The 21,239-nt window shown below is 38.7% G+C and overlaps 1 protein-coding gene across 4 annotated transcripts in view; it reads right to left on the reverse strand.

Annotated features, from left to right (window-relative positions):
• The window catches only part of snx14 (sorting nexin 14), a 112,965-nt gene extending 101,578 nt beyond the window's left edge, over positions 1-11,387 (reverse strand). For all 4 annotated transcript variants that reach the window (XM_089118349.1, XM_089118346.1, XM_089118345.1 and 1 more), the window contains exons 1-3: positions 11,234-11,387; positions 10,156-10,297; positions 4,608-4,728 (exon numbers count right to left, since the gene is read on the reverse strand). In XM_089118349.1, coding sequence (XP_088974475.1) covers positions 4,608-4,728; positions 10,156-10,292 — 258 coding nt within the window. In that variant the 5' untranslated portion in view covers positions 10,293-10,297; positions 11,234-11,387. The remainder of the gene's footprint in view (positions 1-4,607; positions 4,729-10,155; positions 10,298-11,233) is intronic.
• Between the last annotated feature and the right edge of the window lie 9,852 nt (positions 11,388-21,239).

Genomic DNA, 21,239 nt, shown 5'->3' on the forward strand with positions numbered 1-21,239 from the left:
TTAATTCCTGAACTTCCTTCACTGTTTTGATTAATCTTAATGTATACAATAAATACAGTTTAATGTAAAAGTGATTTTCCTTGTATTTCTTTCTGGGCCAGTCAAAATATAGAAGGGGCCAGCAAAACTCTGATCTACTGGCCCCGGGGGCCAGTGGGTATTTTTTTTTATGTTGAGCCCTGGTTATAGGAACGTTAGGTTCTAGGAACTGCAAAAGTCCCTCCGGTCGGAAAGCGGCTTATGTCTGAGGTGCAGTGAGTCTGGGGGAGAACTCAGCCTAATTTGGGGTGATGGGGAAAGGAAAGCTCCATAAAATGTTGGTTATTAAAGCATTAAGGCGAGACACGGCAGGCAAAAACATTGTGGGCTAGTTTACTCCTTCAATGGGTGTTCTTTCAAGCTGCTCCAAAGAAAATGTTGAAAAATTACATTAAGATGTTTATTTTATTACATTTAGTTAACTTGCGGCAGTAAATTTCTACCGAATTTACCAAGAAGTTAGCATTCCAGTGTGTTTACTGAAGTCTGTCATGACCGTTATCGGTGGAAATCTCTGAGTCTCGTGCACAACGCTGTGTAACCCAAATATGGGCATTTCCTTTCTATCAGTAACCAATCGTGAATGTCCAACGCAGACTGATCTCATGAAGTAGCGCGTGTATGACACGCCAATTCGTATTTCCATTTTTTGGCGTGCTATCAACACGCATAATCGCTTGATTTGGTCATGGGCCGACACTACAATACGTTTAAAGGGGGTCGCACACCGGACGAGAAGCGCCGCGCCACGTCTAGGACAACTCCAGGTATTGCACACCGGACGCGCACTTTCCCATCAGTGTATGGCCAGCAATATTGTTATATTTAATGACATGAAATGAAGATAATGTCTGTTCTATGTTATTATTGTACTGTAGAATTAAATACAATCGTTGCAGAGTCTGCAGTCTGAAAACTTTACCTCAGAGCATCCGTTAACTCAATGAATTGAGAATCTCACCTGAAAATCCAATAACATCAGCAATTAATTGTCATTCAAGCAGCTGATTTCTGTAAATGAAAGCAAAACTAAATGTATATTGCTGCATAGGGCGAAGTCAGGATCCATTAGCAAAGATTTGAGACAAAAATAATTTAAATTTTATATAAAACTATGTAAATGGCGCTCGGTGGCGCAGCAGGATTTTGAACACGGTCCTGAGCCGTCGCTGGGCGCCGAGGACAGACGCCGAATGGCGCCGCCAATGTGTGTACTGTTGGGGAAATTTTAATCATATGAATGTTGGGTCTTGTGTTTCTATCCGTTTACCTCCTTTATGTAATAACAGAGGAATATCTTATGGTTTTGCTATCCGTGAAGGAGGTAATTTGTCTTTCCGTTATCAAGAGTGGAATGAGGCACCAGAGAACCGGCCAGGTCAGAGGTCATCTTAGACTGGGGAGGATAGAGGGGGTTAGCGGTAAATCTAACCTAGCATGTGAATCCTATGGCTTGTGGAATTTTACAGAGACGCTTGGCCTGCAGTAAATAACCTTGAGAGAGACATAAGATTGAACTCCGGCTTGTGTTCTGGGCGTCACTCTCTTCACAGTGTACCAATCTGTGTTAGCGACTGAGCCTTATTATTCTTGCAAGAATAATAAACCTCTTTTCCTTTTATTAATTTTAATCTGAGTGTCTCTTACGCAGTGATGTCTGTTTATTGAATTTTTGCCTTAACAGTACACTCATAGAGAATAATGTGTTCGAATTTTAAAGATGTGGTGCTGCGCGACACGGTGTGCGACCCCCTGAGCCCCCGCTCCTGGATGAGATGGTAAACAATAAAATAAAAAAACAAACGGTCTAATCATAGACTGTAAAAATGCGCTAAACATGGCACTTTAAAAAACGGATAGTTTATTTATAGTTCGAATACGGTTATTTACACCGTGAGTAGTGACTTTTCCCTTGTGAGTGCTGTAAAATATTTAGTTGGATTGTTTCATGTAACTTAGTTCTCTCTCGCTGTGTTATGGGTTTGCTATGTAGGGATAAATGTGTTGTTACATTCGTGAGACAGCTGATAAGTACTCATGTCATTGACCGTAAAACAGTATGTTACAGGAATCACTAACCCGTCTATTTTATAAGAGATCTAAGTCGATCGTGAAGAGTTTTCACAATCAGAGAAAAAGCCTATTGTGTGTAGTAAATGATGTCTATGGGATGCGGAGGCTCTGGGCTCATGCGGACGCGTCGAGTTTAAACAAGGCTACGCTTTAACCAGTTCAGTACTGTCCACAGTAACAGCAAATATTAGCCAGCTAAACTTTTACTACCCTGTTAGAAAACATATATAGCAGCATAGTTTCATGTAGTTCTTCTCCCTCGCTGTATTATGGGTTTGCTATGGGGTAGGGATGCTCCGATCAGGATTTTTGCAGCCGATACCGAGTACCGATTTCTTGTCATGGTGATCGGCTGATACCGATACCGATTCCGATGCTTAATTGACTTAATATAAGACAAATAAACAAAATGGAACAGTTTAATGCAGCCCATAAGGTTTATTTAAACATTGTCCAATACTGTGGAGGACAAAATAAACATTTTGTCTCCTAAAATGGAGAAGTCCGATGTAATTTTAACATCGTCCAATACAAGTCTGAGCAGGACAAAATAAAGCTGAGTGAGAGCCTTTTTTGCAGTTGCCAGTTTTTCATATTCGCCATACGTCTCACGGAGGCTCCTTCTTAAGTGACAAATCAGGTTCGTTGTATTAAATGTTTTGGACAATGCTCCTCCACATGAGATTTCTTTGAAAAAATACACAGCAAATAGCGAATTTTTCATTTTTTTTCGAAACATCGTAGTAGTTCCACACCGGCGAAGACATGACTGCGCGCCAAATAATTTAAGTCCCCACGCATCATACTTCCTCTCACGCGTTGACGTCATAGTAAGACTGGAAAACTGGTTAAAGAGAAAATATCTGACCAATGCCTTCTGAAGACAAATGGCATCGCTTGCAAATTAACATTTGACACCCTACCCCCTTTTCTCTGAACATCTTATCTGCATCTTCTCTCTTTCACTCTCTCAGTCAATGATACTGAAAACTCACACAAGAATATGGTTTTAATGTGAATGTGATAAGCTTTAAGGATTGTTTAGAATCATTTTGATGGTCTCATTGCCAAAGTAATAAAAGAAAAGGTAATACGGTTTTTAAGAATATAGAAATGTCTTGCACATGGAAGGGTGTGTCTTTGAGTCAACACCTTCTGCCTTGTTGTCTGAATGCAATTTACAACCAAGCAAATGGTCTGCGCCCAATAAGCATGTTGGGGGAGATTCAGTAATTTTCCTTTGTAACCTGGTGATTTACATATCAAGTGAGGTCTGATTATAAAGGGAGATGTAAATAGAGTTCGGGGCTGCCTTTCTGTATTCAGATCAGCCCATGATGTTGTGTATTCTCAGCTCATGTAATATGTTGGGTAAGGTTCTTTGTTCTAAAACATTTGGTGGTTTGGTCTGATTACCTTGTGGAATTGTAATAATACATTTACCTGACATAATAAATTGTTATATTTGGCTATTCTAACAGACTTTGACTTTATTTTCATTAGTTAAAAGGAATAGTCAAGCATTAACGTATTAAATGATGCACAGATATCATTGATAAACCCTTTTCATTTTATGGAGTCAGATGAAACGAGTTAATTGATAAGATTAAATGTATTGCATTTAATTAAACATCACTTTGTGCCATGGGAAAGACGGAACACGCTTGAAACCTTCTCCACGAATCGAATTCTGCGATTTGGGTCGATTTCGTGGCTCTTTTCACATCATCAAATCGCGATCAGTTTGTAAGATCGGCCAAGTTAGTGAGTACCGATCGAGTCATAAAATGTTATTATCAGCCGATACCGATCTCCGGCCGATCGATCGGAGCATCCCTACTATGGGGAGAAATGTGCTGGTTACGTTTGTGAGACAATCAGCTGATTCCTATCATTATATTATATATCAAGACCATTCCTAAGATCCGCACCTGACTATGGCTTTGTAAACTTCATCCATGATGTGGTTTATAATGGACTGTGGTACAGACACTTGGCTCTGGCTATTCTCTGCTCTCTCAGACGATGATATGTTTGTCCCGTTTGAGCCACCGTAGCTTCTTCGAAAGGAAGGGGTGAGCAGTGGGCTGAGCCCTTAGTGCAACTCGCAACCGAACCGCCAGATGTCGCTAAAAATCACACACTGCACCTTTAAGTCCCTTGAAGAATTTTAATAATTTACAACGGCTTCGAACGCTGCTCAACCAATCAGAATCAAGGACTGGAACTAAAGTTCCATTTGCTGAGGCTCCCATGACAGAAAGATGAAGACTTGTATGATAATAAAGCATTATAAGGTGTGCACATGCATATTCTGTGGTAGTTTTCAATACATAATGCTTGAAACATAGATCACCGGAGTAAGGCTTAGTTCCACTCTTAGTTGATCTCACTCAGGTTTATCACTTTGTGTAATTGAACAATCTCTTATAAAAGACTGTCATTGTTGCGCTTCGGACTAGCCACACTTCTTACATCCTAATGGACACACTTACTTTCCTCTTGGACCTTACAGAGATGAGGATATTGGGCAGCAAGTATTCTGGGCTGAGGGAGCAGTAGAATGTGATCACTCCCGCCAGAAACGACCAGAAAACCATGAGAATATGCAGATACCTGGGAAAAGTGGCATGTTCACTGTGAGCATGTGGATATATTTGTTAATCACCAATCTTAAAGGATCAATTGCATGTAGAGCTTCTGGAAATGGTTTATTAAAAGATAAACTGGTACAAAATGAATTCTTGGAGCAAAAACTACGGTGGCCGGGAGAGCTCAATGCGCTGCAACTGAAGAAAACACATGCAAATTAAGAAAACATCTTCACCAGTTTCACAACACACGTGAGCTCCAAATACTCACAACACCACCAAAATACAGAAACGCGCAGCAAATAACACACACCACAATGGAAATGTTGAATCCAGGGGAACCACATAAGTGACGAATCCGGCTGGGACGTGCTGGTGCTTACAGCCATTTACATAATGAATACATAGTCGTCCAATAGAGTGCCGAAGTGATGACGTCACTTTGTAGGACAACTCGGATGGGTTCCCTCGGTCGAAAAGCTATGCATTTTCCCCATAGACTTTTGGAAAATCGCAAAAAAATAAGATCGCTTAACGCTTAGTAAGAGCCACGAGACGCGCTCCAATACGGGCAAAGAAGCGAATAAAATATACGACAAGTCACGTCATAACACAGAGATTAACAGATATCATGGTAGAGATGTAATTTTTCGTTTATAATTGCTGAATTTGATTAATAATTGTTAGAGCCCGACCGATAAATGATTTTAAAGGCCGATACCGATACAAATATTTGTTGGTTTTAAAATCCGATATATCGGCCGATATATTTTTAGTTTTTATTACAGAAACACGCAACAAAACATTAACAGATTTCCCTAACATTAGTTATTTGTAGTTATTTATGATTATTTTAACTAAAATAATATGATAATGCATTTAAAAAAGAAACTTGTTTCTTTTGTCACAACAGAACGGACTGATAATAGTGGCGTTAGCTAGCTTTATGGTTAGCTAGTCTTTGATGATATAATAATTTAGCAATGGATGACGTCATACTGGAAAGTGTAAAACATATATTTTCAATATAACAGGCCAAGGAGAGAAGATGCGTCTCATTGCTATAACTGTCACGCGCTATTAAAGAAATACTTCAGTCACAAATTACGTTAAAAATTACGACAATGTAACGTAATTATTACTAGCTAACTCCGCTTCACTTAACAGCAGCAAAACTGGGCATGAGTCACAAATTTTGTCCTGCTTATTTGAGTCAAGAGAACTGATGAGGATGTTCTTTTAATTGTTATTCTAGCAATGTATGTATCGTGACCAACTCAACAAGTGTTGCCAACAGGGACGGTGTAGAGTGCCTTCTGGTGGACAAACCATACAACTCCAACACTCATGACATGGTTCAAGCGTGTTTCCTCTGTTTTTGTTTTATTTTTGAAATATTCATTTATCGGCCATTATAACTGCCGATACCGATAGTTTGGAAAATGCCTAATATCGGCCGTTAATATCGGCCTGCCGATATATCGGTCTGGCTCTAATAATTGTAATTGGGTTGTATTTAACGATGCTATATTTAAATAAAATTGCCTTTGCCATCATGTAAAACCCAGACATCAATTTAGTATTTCGTCATAGTGACTAAAACAAACAATTCACTCTGTCTCAGTGTATTATAATTGTTTTACTATCAATGCCAACGGGCGAGAAAATTTAGTTTTGCAGTGGGCAAATCACCTTACTTTGCACGGGGGTTAAAAATTAATCTTTTAAGACACTTGAGTAAAGGCCTGTGTGTTTTGTGTCTTAATCAACCTATTCCACACACATATAAATTATAACTCGTACTCATCGCTCTGTCCATTTCAGCAAATGACGTTGTGTGAAGGCCTCTCCTGTTGCTTTTGGTGCTTGTCAAGACGCACTTGCACCCCCTGCTGGTAAAGCCGGCAGATGGAGAGTATGCTCTGTAATCTATTACTTTTCCTGCAGTTCCTGAACGTCACTCTTGAATTTAAACCACTGAATTTGTGGAACCGAATTTTCAAGGTGAAATAAAATGGACCAAAAATTGCCTGTTGAATATAATAGGTTGTATTTTTAAACAGTTAGAAAATTTTGGACGTGAAATAGGGGTGTAACAATATATCTCAATTAGAGCCAGGCCGATATTATCGGCCGATATTAGGCATTTTCCAAACTATCGGTATCGGCAGTTATAATGGCCGATAAATGAATATTTCAAAAATAAAATTAAAAACAGAGGAAATACGCTTGAACCATGTCATGAGTGTTGGAATTGTATAGTTTGTATAGCTAGTAATAATTACGTTATGTTGTTACAGTGTAGTTGACTAATTGTCCTTTTAACTTTTGACAATGTGACTGAAGTATTTCTTTAATAGAGCGTGACGGTTATAGCAATGAGACGCATCATCTCTCCTTGGCCTGTTATATTGTAAATGTATGTTTTACAATTTGTTGCACATTTCTGAAATAATAATTTAAAAAAAAATATCGGCCGATATATCGGAATATCGGATTTTAAAACCAATAAATATTTGTATCGGTATCAGACTTCAAAATCCTTTATCGGTCGGGCTCTAATCTCAATACAAATATGCAACAATACGTATTGTGTATAGTGACAATATGTATAGTGGATAGTCCCCCCAAAATAAAAATGACTGTGAGAAAAAGTTTTCAAAATTTTAGTGTCAGTACTACATTAAACTACTATATATAATGTTGATTATAATGTATAATAATGGAATGGGGGAATATATGTGGGTCCTGATAATGCCAAATTTCTTATGTTACCAGTAAAAAGTGGTCTACATTTATTTTAAATAGATCTAGTCAGTGACAGAGATCAAGCATATTCGTTTGAAATAATTAAATAATATGATAATAAATATGATACATATGTCCTTGGGTTACAATCACCAAGTCCAAGCCTATTCATTTAAACCCACAATGTAATATCAAAGTTAGCATTTTAATCAACAGTACAGTTTTTGTTAAACTTTTATTATTTGTTTTTAAGTATCGCAATAATATCGTATCGTGAGTTCAGTATCGTGATATGTATCGAATCGTGACATGAGGGAATTGTTACACCCCTAGAAATATGAAAGGTGAATTTGGATTATTCAATTTGTAATAATGAAAATGTTATTTTTAATTGAAACATTCAACAATGTTGAATTTCAGCCCATAAAAATGCAGTGGATTAAAATGCAAGCATGGTTTGGTGCAATTGCACGTGCTTTTTTTTTATTTTTTCAAAAACATTTGACATTATTTTACTTCCACAATAGACCTCCATTCATTCTGCACTCTGCCTGTGAGCGCCCTCATATGGACCCAGACAGGAACTGCAACCAGTTCAGAACCCAGAGGTTTACTGATAGAGGGAGTTCTCCCCATTTTAGACATTCTGGCACGTCCCAGTCGGGTTCGTCACTTATTTGCTTCCCCTGGACGCATTTCCGTTGTGGTCTGTGTTATTTGCAGCGTGTTTCTGTATTTGGTTGTGTTTCTGTAATAGGCTTTATGCCGAGCGTCACGTGACCAAACCGGAAAACGGGTCTCATCGCACCCGCTTGTCAGAGAAAGTGTTAACGGCCTTAAGAACTGACTACGATATCTATGGATATTTAAGGTAATCAGCTAACCTACCTAGTTCACTTTGTTATTGGCGTTTTATTTCTTTTAAATATCCAAACGTTACTGTGAAGAATAAAAAATATAAAACGTTTAAATATCAATCTGCACATGTGAGGGATATTGGTTATGCTAATCTTTGCACGCTCCTTTTAAGTTATCTTGAGTAAAACCGCAAAAAAATTCATGAAGCACATACAAAAGACCTGGACCGGAAGCGATGCGGAAGTAAGTTGTGCATAAAGCCTATCGCACGCGTGTTGTCGTGAAACTGATGATGTTGCTTTTTTTTTATTTGCAGATGTTTTTTCCACACGTTCCTTTTTTTTTTTTTCAATTTGCATGTTTTTTTTCACGCGTTTTTTTTTTTTTTTCTATTTGTGTTTGCTTCAGTTGCAGCGCGTTGAGTTCTCCCGGCCACCGTAAACCTTGATTGACATTATAAGTGGAATTGGCCTTATGCACAGCTGCACTACTTCCTGAACTTAAAGGAGAAATGAAGCGGTGAATCAAGTTTACATGATTTACAAGATGGATTTCCAAGATAATCAACAATTATATAAGAAACATTACAAATGTAAACATTTAGAAGAAAAAAAGAAAAAAACTTTGTATCTTTCACCGCCAGGGCGCCGCCATTGTGCAGGTGACGTCACGGGGTTGGTTGGCTCAAGTTTAACAGGCTCTGGGCATTGAAAATCGCGACATCAAACTGTGTTTACACCAGTGTTTTGACCGCGAACGACTAATGTTAGGTACAGATATTAGACAAAAAGACGACGTCTCATGTTATATGTTGACAAACTGCACATAGAAACATTTTTCGCGATGTTTTCAGATATTCCCGTCTCGTCAATAACATGTAAGTTAGCACGTATTTGTTAAAGGAGAAATGAAACGTCCATATTTTCGCACTGGTAGTGCTAGTAACGTTAGCTACAGCCTAAATATACTAGGAAAAAGTGTCTCCGCTCTGACATCCTTCAGTGAAAGCATCGCCGCTTCCACACGTCTAACTCCCGGCACAGCATGGTAAACGTGCGCGCCGGTGATGCAGAATTGACCACGCAACACATGCTCAAGATCAACCTCTTGACAACAGATGGACTCTGACACGGAGGGCATCGCAGGACAACAGCCACACTGACACCTGGTAAGTTAGCGTTGCAAACCCGCTCTCCGCCCCAAACCACCACCGGCTGTTCTACACAGCAACGTAACTTATGGTGTTGACGAGACGGGAATATCTGACGGCAGACATCGCGAACAATGTTTCTATGTGCAGTTTGTCAACATATAACATGAGACGTCGTCTTTTTGTCTAATATCTGTACCTAACATTAGTCGTTCGCGGCCAAAACACTGGTCTAAACACAGTTTGATGTCGCGATTTTCAATGCCCAGAGCCTGTTAAACTTGAGCCAACCAACCCCGTGACGTCACCTGCACAATGGCGGCGCCCTGGCGGCGAAAGATACAACGTTTTTTCTTTTTTTCTTCTAAATGTTTACATTTGTAATGTTCCTTATATAATTGTTGATTATATTGGAAATCCATCTTGTAAATCATGTAAACTTGAATCACCGCTTCATTTCCCCTTTAAGCCAGCTTCTTGTTTCCTGTCTGCCATTATTGGTCAAATGGATTGATTCAGGTGTGCCTGAACTCAGTAGTCATGGCAACAATAATCAGACACACCTGAATTAATCAAGTTTGGCCAATAATGGCAGACAGGAAACAATGAGCTGGCTTAAGTTCAGGAAGTAGTGCAGCTGTGCAATGCATAAAGTCAATTGAGGGAGGGAAATAACATGCTCCAGAAGCTACTCACTGGTTGAGGATGATGGTGGAGGAGATCATAAAGGTGAAGATACAGAAGATGACAGGATACTGACGAGCAACATCCTTAAACACATCTAAGCGCAGACCTCTTCTCACAGACCCCAGAAATGAGTGAGGGTCCGACATTATATCTAAACAAGAGAATACATCTATATTGAATGATTTCGGTAACGTTAATTGTCAATATTCTTACATTTACATGGTATAAGTCCAAAACAATTAGGCTATACAATTTCCAAAACATTGTAATAACACATGACACATCTATATTTTATAGGGCTGGGTAATAAATATCGATTTCTCGATATTAATCGATTCTCATTTTTAAGAACCGATATCGATTCTTAAATCTCAAGAATCGATTAGTCATCCTGTTTCATTTAAATGAATGGGACATTGTATCGCAATGTCCCATACACTTAATGTTCTTCAATATTTAATGCATATTTGAATAAATCTGGCAAGTTTCTATGACAGCCACCATTTAAATGTTTATATTTCATATAATCTTCTTATTATAAAAATAAATAAAAGTGTAATTTAAGTGTTTGTATAGCTACAAAACATTTAATTATTACCTTCATTTTAGGCTAATGAAGCCTATTGGCTACAACTATAGACTCCCATAGTTTACAGCATTTAAGAGACTTGATTACCTTGAGAAAAATGGCCATTTATTGTAAATGATATACAAAATAATTGATATTGAATCGAATCGAATCGTAATCGAAATCGAATCGAATTGCAAGCTTGTGAATCGAAATCGAATCAAATTGTGAAATTTGTCTCAATACCCAGCCCTAATATTTTATATACACACACACACACACACACACAAAAACGAATACTTTAAGTTAAAATGCAATATGGTATTCACACATACAGTTCCGTGGTACTTTTACTTTTTGAAACTGTCAAATCAAGACAATATTAGCAGATGTTAAACTACAGTGGATGATGACGATGATGATGATAGTCTGGTAATCTCAGCTAACCTGCAAATGTGTAAACAACACAAAACCTTTGCTCTTAAACGTCAGTTTAGTGCGATGTTGTAATTCTCTCACCTCACAGATGATGCGCCGGTCTGATATAAACTCTAGAAACATGTCAACACATCCTGACACTAATGTTTTGATCATCCATCTGATCGTTTCACATGATCAGATTATTGAGCTACACTACCGGGTTTAACATGTAGCGTCATCCCAAAATAGTGTTTCAAAATAAAAGTCCTATTGAACGCCACCCAATTCACGCAAATTAACACTGTTTCCGTTAAAATATAGTGTATTATCATAAGTAGTGTGGTACATATTTTGGGAAAGGAAAAGGGTAAAATGTGTGATGTTGTGTGGGGCTGGGTTTCATTCCTCTCTGATAAAAGAGAGTAAGAGACTAGTATTGAAACAGACCACTGATTCTTCTTGAGATATGAGACAACGGATGTTTAGAAGTTAGTTTTTATTATTTGATACTACATTATTATAAACTGACATTTTTGTAGAAAAAGGGTCTCTTCTAAATGAACCATGTGAACATAGTTTTCTGAAAATATTTTTTTCTAATCTTTCTAAGATTCATTCATCTCGTAACAATTTGTGTCAACTCCATCTGTCACATTAAAAATCATGCTATTTATTTGGTCCATCCAACAACAGTGTAAAGTGTGTGTAGAGCAGCTAAGTGAAAAAAAAACATTCTCTAAAAAATGTTTTCCTGGGTTAGGATTATTTTGACCAATCCAGTTCAATTTCCAACTCTACCCTCCTTTTTTATATTAAACATATACATTTTCTTCGGTAAATCAGACATAATATCATATATGCTAGTTCAGTGATGTTTTAAGATTTTAACACAATAAATGTATATAAATATTTCTTTCAAATCTAACAGAAACCTTCATCTGACGGTGTTAAATACTGAGGGAACTGACAATGTTCCAACTTAATTCATAATTTACTAAACATTAATAATAAGCAGTTTATAAATACAGCTTTAATTCTTGATCTATAAGCATATCTATAATAATTGCATTTTATGATCAATTTATCATTTCTAAATTATGTATTAGATTATTTACAAACCAGTTTTTAGGAGTTGCCAACTGTTCCTACGAACGATTAATAAACTATTTAAATGTACATTTATAAATCTTATTATTAACACATACTGTATTTACTATTGACGTTTCTACTGTAATTCAGGTTGTTATAAAACATTTAGTAGTTGTCAGTTCACTATTTTGTGAACTTATCTAAAGTGAGGACTATTTCTGCCTAGGATATCTAAAGGCTCCGTTACAGGAAAAGGAAACAAATTGAACCTGAATATGTTTAACCACATGTTGTACAGTGCAGAGATTGATTTTTTTCCTCGGTTGAAGCTGTCTTAATGGCTGTCACGTTAAAGCTGTGGCCGCAGAGACCTCAACATTAAAACTTTCAGGACGAGATTCAAGGAATAGGACCGGGGTCCTCAGAGTTGACCATGACATTGCCTGATTTATTCAGGATTATAAAGTTTAAGAAGTGTAGGAAACTTCGATAGGCTTTTTTTAAAAAGGGAAAATATAATCCCAGATTTACTTTTTGTATTGTTTGATATATTACTGATCTCAAATTTCAATTTTAAATGCATATTTTGTTGCATTTTTAAACACTTTATGGCAGTTTTCGATTGTGACCTCATGCTGAGGACAGGTTTCATAGCAAGTGTAAGTTTTCAAGTGTGAGATAAAACATGAGATAAAACATTACTTCACTACAATTTCTTCCTCTCTTAACCCAAAAGTACGGAGCCCCTCTAGTCCCAATTTGGTAAAAAACAAATTAATTATAACTATCTTGTGGCCTCAAGATAGTAACTCGTGGCCTCAAGATAGTAACTCGTGGCCACAAGATAGCCATAGTAACTCGTGGCCACAAGATAGTAACTCGTGGTCTCAAGATAGTAACTCGTGGCCTCAAGATAGTAACTCGTGGCCACAAGATAGTAACTCGTGGCCTCAAGATAGTAACTCGTGGCCTCAAGATAGTAACTCGTGGCCTCAAGATAGTAACTCGTGGCCACAAGATAGTAACTCGTGGCCTCAAGATAGTAACTTGTGCCACGAGTTACTATCTTGTGGCCACGAGTTACTATCTTGAGGCCACGAGTTAGTATCTTGAGGCCACGAGTTACTATCTTGTGGCCACGAGTTACTATCTTGAGGCCACGAGTTAGTATCTTGAGGCCACGAGTTACTATCTTGTGGCCACGAGTTACTATCTTGTGGCCACGAGTTACTATCTTGAGGCCACGAGTTACTATCTTGAGGCCACGAGTTACTATCTTGAGGCCACGAGTTAGTATCTTGAGGCCACGAGTTACTATCTTGTGGCCACGAGTTAGTATCTTGAGGCCACGAGTTACTATCTTGAGGCCACGAGTTACTATCTTGAGGCCACGAGTTAGTATCTTGTGGCCACGAGTTACTATCTTGTGGCCACGAGTTACTATCTTGTGGCCACGAGTTACTATCTTGAGGCCACGAGTTACTATCTTGAGGCCACGAGTTACTATCTTGTGGCCACGGGTTACTATCTTGTGGCCACGAGTTACTATCTTGAGGCCACGAGTTACTATCTTGTGGCCACGAGTTACTATCTTGTGGCCACGAGTTACTATCTTGAGGCCACGAGTTACTATCTTGTGGCCACGAGTTACTATCTTGTGGCCACGAGTTACTATCTTGAGGCCACGAGTTACTATCTTGTGGCCACGAGTTACTATCTTGTGGCCACGAGTTACTATCTTGTGGCCACGAGTTACTATCTTGAGGCCACGAGTTACTATCTTGTGGCCACGAGTTACTATCTTGTGGCCACGAGTTACTATCTTGTGGCCACGAGTTACTATCTTGTGGCCACGAGTTACTATCTTGAGGCCACGAGTTACTATCTTGTGGCCACGAGTTACTATCTTGTGGCCACGAGTTACTATCTTGAGGCCACGAGTTACTATCTTGTGGCCACGAGTTACTATCTTGTGGCCACGAGTTACTATCTTGTGGCCACGAGTTACTATCTTGAGGCCACGAGTTACTATCTTGTGGCCACGAGTTACTATCTTGTGGCCACGAGTTACTATCTTGAGGCCACGAGTTACTATCTTGTGGCCACGAGTTACTATCTTGAGGCCACGAGTTAGTATCTTGAGGCCACGAGTTACTATCTTGTGGCCACGAGTTACTATCTTGTGGCCACGAGTTACTATCTTGAGGCCACGAGTTAGTATCTTGAGGCCACGAGTTACTATCTTGTGGCCACGAGTTACTATCTTGAGGCCACGAGTTAGTATCTTGAGGCCACGAGTTACTATCTTGTGGCCACGAGTTACTATCTTGTGGCCACGAGTTACTATCTTGTGGCCACGAGTTACTATCTTGAGGCCACGAGTTACTATCTTGAGGCCACGAGTTAGTATCTTGAGGCCACGAGTTACTATCTTGTGGCCACGAGTTAGTATCTTGAGGCCACGAGTTACTATCTTGAGGCCACAAGTTACTATCTTGAGGCCACGAGTTACTATCTTGTGGCCACGAGTTAGTATCTTGAGGCCACGAGTTACTATCTTGTGGCCACGAGTTAGTATCTTGTGGCCACGAGTTACTATCTTGTGGCCACGAGTTACTATCTTGTGGCCACGAGTTACTATCTTGTGGCCACGAGTTACTATCTTGTGGCCACGAGTTACTATCTTGAGGCCACGAGTTAGTATCTTGAGGCCACGAGTTACTATCTTGAGGCCACGAGTTAGTATCTTGAGGCCACGAGTTACTATCTTGTGGCCACGAGTTACTATCTTGTGGCCACGAGTTACTATCTTGTGGCCACGAGTTACTATCTTGTGGCCACGAGTTACTATCTTGAGGCCACGAGTTACTATCTTGAGGCCACGAGTTAGTATCTTGAGGCCACGAGTTACTATCTTGTGGCCACGAGTTAGTATCTTGAGGCCACGAGTTACTATCTTGAGGCCACAAGTTACTATCTTGAGGCCACGAGTTAGTATCTTGAGGCCACGAGTTACTATCTTGTGGCCACGAGTTAGTATCTTGTGGCCACGAGTTACTATCTTGTGGCCACGAGTTAGTATCTTGTGGCCACGAGTTACTATCTTGAGGCCACGAGTTACTATCTTGAGGCCACGAGTTACTATCTTGTGGCCACGAGTTACTATCTTGAGGCCACGAGTTACTATCTTGTGGCCACGAGTTACTATCTTGAGGCCACGAGTTAGTATCTTGAGGCCACGAGTTACTATCTTGTGGCCACGAGTTACTATCTTGTGGCCACGAGTTACTATCTTGTGGCCACGAGTTACTATCTTGAGGCCACGAGTTACTATCTTGAGGCCACGAGTTAGTATCTTGAGGCCACGAGTTACTATCTTGTGGCCACGAGTTAGTATCTTGAGGCCACGAGTTACTATCTTGAGGCCACAAGTTACTATCTTGAGGCCACGAGTTAGTATCTTGAGGCCACGAGTTACTATCTTGTGGCCACGAGTTAGTATCTTGTGGCCACGAGTTACTATCTTGTGGCCACGAGTTAGTATCTTGTGGCCACGAGTTACTATCTTGAGGCCACGAGTTAGTATCTTGAGGCCACGAGTTACTATCTTGTGGCCACGAGTTACTATCTTGTGGCCACGAGTTACTATCTTGTGGCCACGAGTTACTATCTTGAGGCCACGAGTTACTATCTTGAGGCCACGAGTTAGTATCTTGAGGCCACGAGTTACTATCTTGTGGCCACGAGTTAGTATCTTGAGGCCACGAGTTACTATCTTGAGGCCACAAGTTACTATCTTGAGGCCACGAGTTAGTATCTTGAGGCCACGAGTTACTATCTTGTGGCCACGAGTTAGTATCTTGTGGCCACGAGTTACTATCTTGTGGCCACGAGTTAGTATCTTGTGGCCACGAGTTACTATCTTGAGGCCACGAGTTACTATCTTGAGGCCACGAGTTACTATCTTGTGGCCACGAGTTACTATCTTGAGGCCACGAGTTACTATCTTGTGGCCACGAGTTACTATCTTGAGGCCACGAGTTAGTATCTTGAGGCCACGAGTTACTATCTTGTGGCCACGAGTTACTATCTTGTGGCCACGAGTTACTATCTTGTGGCCACGAGTTACTATCTTGAGGCCACGAGTTACTATCTTGAGGCCACGAGTTAGTATCTTGAGGCCACGAGTTACTATCTTGTGGCCACGAGTTAGTATCTTGAGGCCACGAGTTACTATCTTGAGGCCACAAGTTACTATCTTGAGGCCACGAGTTAGTATCTTGAGGCCACGAGTTACTATCTTGTGGCCACGAGTTAGTATCTTGTGGCCACGAGTTACTATCTTGTGGCCACGAGTTAGTATCTTGTGGCCACGAGTTACTATCTTGAGGCCACGAGTTACTATCTTGAGGCCACGAGTTACTATCTTGTGGCCACGAGTTAGTATCTTGAGGCCACGAGTTACTATCTTGAGGCCACGAGTTACTATCTTGAGGCCACGAGTTACTATCTTGAGGCCACAAGATAGTTATAATTAATTTTTTTTACCAAAGTGGGACTAGAGGGGCTCCGTACAAAGCTCTCAAAACATGTAAAATTTGTAAGTCCTACAAACTTTTTACTTTATTAAATGTTTAGATTTAGTTCATCTATTGCCCTCTTTTTTTATTTTTTATTTTATTTTTTATTTTCCTGTTTATCGTTGTCTAATTTCTTTTTTGTGCTATTATGTTGTTGTTGTTATTATGTTGTTTTACTCTGTAAACTGAATGTTTAAATAAAGCATTTGAAAAAAATGTAGAAGTCATTCAAAAAAAAGCATGTATTTAAAATAAAACTAAAGAAACTGTTTAAAAATAAAAGCAATGTGCGTATCCAGATTTCCATGTAGAATTTCTTTTACTTTTGAAGTATTTTAATTTGGATGAATTTCTTGATTTTTAACATAAAGAGGGCTTTAAGATATGTTTTGTCCTGTATTTTAAGAATCAGTGACCAGTTTATAATCCATAAAGTGGTCATCATAACTCATAAAAATAAGTTCCCGCTGTGGGTCGAGCTATTAAAGCATCCACTCATAGCTTCAGAAGAACATAGTGTTTCTTGTGCAGGCTGGAGATTCTCAATAACCCCACAAGAGGGCATCAGCAACTAAGGCTGCAAGATGAGTTCAAATCAGTTCAGTTTAATTGAAATCTAACAAAATATGCTAAGATGCACAGTGCATATAATAATAATAATATATTTATTAATTTGGAAAGTGCTATCGCATCCTCTAGAGTCTAGACGATCATTGACAGCATAACCTGTGTAGAAATACCGCATGTCTTGCCTGATGTCTGTCTAAATTCTGCAGAGGATATTTTAGATACATCATTATTTGATCAAATTTTTAACTGACATCCAAGGACATTGAGTATGAACTTACATCACTTAATATAGTAATGCGTTCATGTGCTATGTTAATTATGGTACATTCCCAAAAGCCGACGTGTATTTACCACTGGGCAACTCGTAGAATATTTTGATGGACGTGCCGAGATGAGATAACCTTTGATCTTTTCAAAATGGCGGAGAGCACCGCGAAAGTCGTGAATTGTACAAATACAATTCATACTATTCAAAATATACAGCATATTATTTACCTTTTGAGTTTTGATAAATCATTTTCTTGCTGTTGCAGATGACTTAAGCAATCTAAAATAGTTTTAGCTAAATAACAGGTCTGGATCTCCATCTTTTTACCACTGTACAACAACAAAAGTACTTGAACGCAACACACTGGTAAATACCAGTTCACAAGTGGAAAATATCCTATTTTCCATAGCATGTGAACGCAGCATAAGTAAACAACCTTGGACAACCAACTTTATGTTTTATATTTATATCTGTCAAAGCAAAAACACTGTAATCCAATGAGAAAGTTTTCCTTTTTGAGGTATGTCTCAAGGTGAAGGGGCTGAGTATTTGGTAAACACTGTTACAAAGCCTGCAAACTCACATCAAGAAAGCCAAGAGTACTGCCCAACTAAAGGAAACACTGATCATCATAATGACGACCACATATTTTCAATAAAACAAGACCTAAACCTCTGTTAATTCTCAATAAAGTCAATCTAGTCAGTAATAAGTGTAGCTGGTAATGTTGTTTGTGGAGTTGTTTAATCCTCCTCTGCTGAGATCTTCAGAGATTTAATGTCTTCTTTTCTCTTCAGTTGATTTCATTTAAGACTGTGGCTGGAAGTCAGTTGTAGTTATTGTGTTTCTCTTTTCCTCATTGATTATGCTTGTTAACAGCAGGTGTTCATAAATACTGCTCAATCATCACTTAATAATTAATCACTTTGTTATCTCATTAACTTTAACACGGATTCAATCTTTAACTCTCTGTAGAGTGGGACCAAATGTTCTCTGAGCAGAGTTAATCTGTATAACTCTAGATAGTGTTTATGACCACTAAGGTTTGACAGAAATGTTGTGTTTCCAGGCTTTTGCTCAGAACAGTAAGCTACGTTTAGCTGTTTTCTTACGCCATGGTTTCTGAGTGTGTGTGTGTGTGTGTGTGTGTGTGTGAGAGAGAGAGAGGTATATATTAAAAGTCTGATGTAAAGATATTGTCTTTCACCTTGGGTTATGTCATCCCTTCACAGATAGTGGCAGTTTATACCAACTGAGAGGGAAATTCGCTTCTTCCTGTGGTTGTTCTGGTACATTAAACATGAAGTCACGTTAGTGTTTTTCAACCGCGGTGTTTAGTACGTCCTCCATCACTGGCCATGGAGCCAACAACACCCTGCTGTTACATGCACTTAAGCTTCAGGAGATGGATATGACACGCTTTTACTTGCTAGATCAAAAGACTACATATATCTCTCAGATTCCAGTGAAGACAAACAACATTTCACATCAAAAATGTGTTATATTGCTGTCCTAATGCTGTTACAGTGGGATAATGTACCAGATCAAGTCACCATTTATAGAAAGGGATAACAAATTAATTCTTAAAATTATTCATAGAAATATGTTGCCAAAGAAGTTAATTGTTTTCCGTTCTAGAAAATGACTCTAGAGGGAAACAGACACTATCAACATGTGCAATATGGCCAGACTTTCACTGTGATTTTGCCAAGTAAGATGTGTCCCCAATCAACATAATTAATTGATCCTGGAACAACATTCCTGTCTGAAAATGTAATCCTCTAACCCTAAACCTTAATTTAATCCTTAAAATCAGAGAGAAATTATCGGTGAATATCATTGAAGTACAAACACACAGCGGTTGGAAGGTTTATATAAACTTGACATAAACTGTAAACTTGTCCCTCAAATCTGATTGGTTGATTGAAAACAAAGAAGTTTATCCAGGAGCATGTTGCACTTGTCAGGTTCACCCTTTGATTCGTGACATGTAGTGTTAAATAAGTGTCCCGGCATACACAGTTTAGGTCAGAACTGACTTTATTTTAAAAAACAAAAAACTTGCAATTGAAATTGAGATACAGTTGTGCAAGCAGCGTCACTTCGAGACAGACTTTCAGGGGACAAAAGCCACTGTGACGTTTTATGGTTTTTAAGCTTCAATACTTAAGTAGATTAATTTCAGGTAAAATGTACCTTTACTTTTGAAAAGTGCAAACAAAAAGCACCACCACCACACCATATCACAGTTTAAGGAATATCACTGAACAGTTATGATATTTACATTTCAACTGCTTGTTAATTAACTACAAGATTAAATACTCATTTTCATGAACACGCTGCGGGACGTTTTTTTCTCTGGGCTTTGTGCATGTTGTAAAAATCTGTTTCACTTCACGTCTCAGAAAAATACATAAGCAGAATGACAAAATAAAAGGCTTGAATCCAACACGGTTATTTCTATCACTGTATTATCACTGACGATCTTGTAAAAAAAATAAGTCTTTTTTTTTCTGATCCTCACGACATTAACAGAAAAGTATCATGTGGACCAGATACAGTATATATCTAAAAACAAGATTCAATGCATTCGTTAACACTATTCTTGCGTCCTTGAGGAGCAACACAATCTCCTCCTCTCTTATAATACTATCATTTATTTCATTGGAAAACAAGACATCTCAAAAACAGAGAGACTCATCTTTTACCGCTCATCACAAGGATGTTGGATACACTAATTCACCACAGAGCTTTACAACATATTTACATAGATAACATTGTGTGTACACACACACACACACACACACACACACATTTGAATTAATTCTTACACGGTTTTCATATTAAAAAGATCATTAGCCCCTTATTCCCATGAGAGAAGATATCATAGTTAAAAAAAACAAAAATTCAAAGTATAAAAATATAGTCAACTTTCATAAACCACGCACACAATATCCACACATATTACACTTAAAGGGTTAGTTCACCCAAAAATGAAAATTCTGTCAGTATTTACTCACCCTCATGTTGTTCCAACCCCGTAAGACCTTCGTTTTGACCACTTTTGTGCGCAAAAAAACAACAAAAATAACGACTTTATTTCAACTATTCACTTCCTTCTCCATGAGCCTGTAAGTCAGTTAACGTAGTGTGATTGCGTAGAGCTACGTCACACGTAGGCTCACTATTGGCCGACGCTGGTCATGTGTGTGTGATGCGTGTGACGTACAATAACAGAAGCTTACGCTATTAAACTAGTAACCTGACTCGCGCAGAGGGAGAAATAAACGAATAGTTGAAATAAAGTCGTTATTTTTGTTGTTTTTTTGCGCACAAAAGTGTTCTCGTCGTTTGATAAACTTAAGATTGAGCCCCTGTAGTCACTTGGACTATTTTAACGATGTCTTTAATGACTTTTCGAGGACAGCAAGAGCCAGTCCCTCAAGAAGCCTATGGACTGTATGCAGGAGCGATCCTAATATCTTAAATATCTTAATTTGTGTTCCGAAGATGAACGAAGGTCTTACGGGGTTGGAACAACATGAGGGTGAGTAAATACTGACAGAATTTTCATTTTTGGGTGAACTAACCCTTTAAA

The sequence above is a fragment of the Pimephales promelas genome, chromosome 13 (assembly GCF_988280905.1).
Source record: "Pimephales promelas chromosome 13, fPimPro1.hap1.1, whole genome shotgun sequence".
Lineage (NCBI taxonomy): Eukaryota > Metazoa > Chordata > Actinopteri > Cypriniformes > Leuciscidae > Pimephales > Pimephales promelas.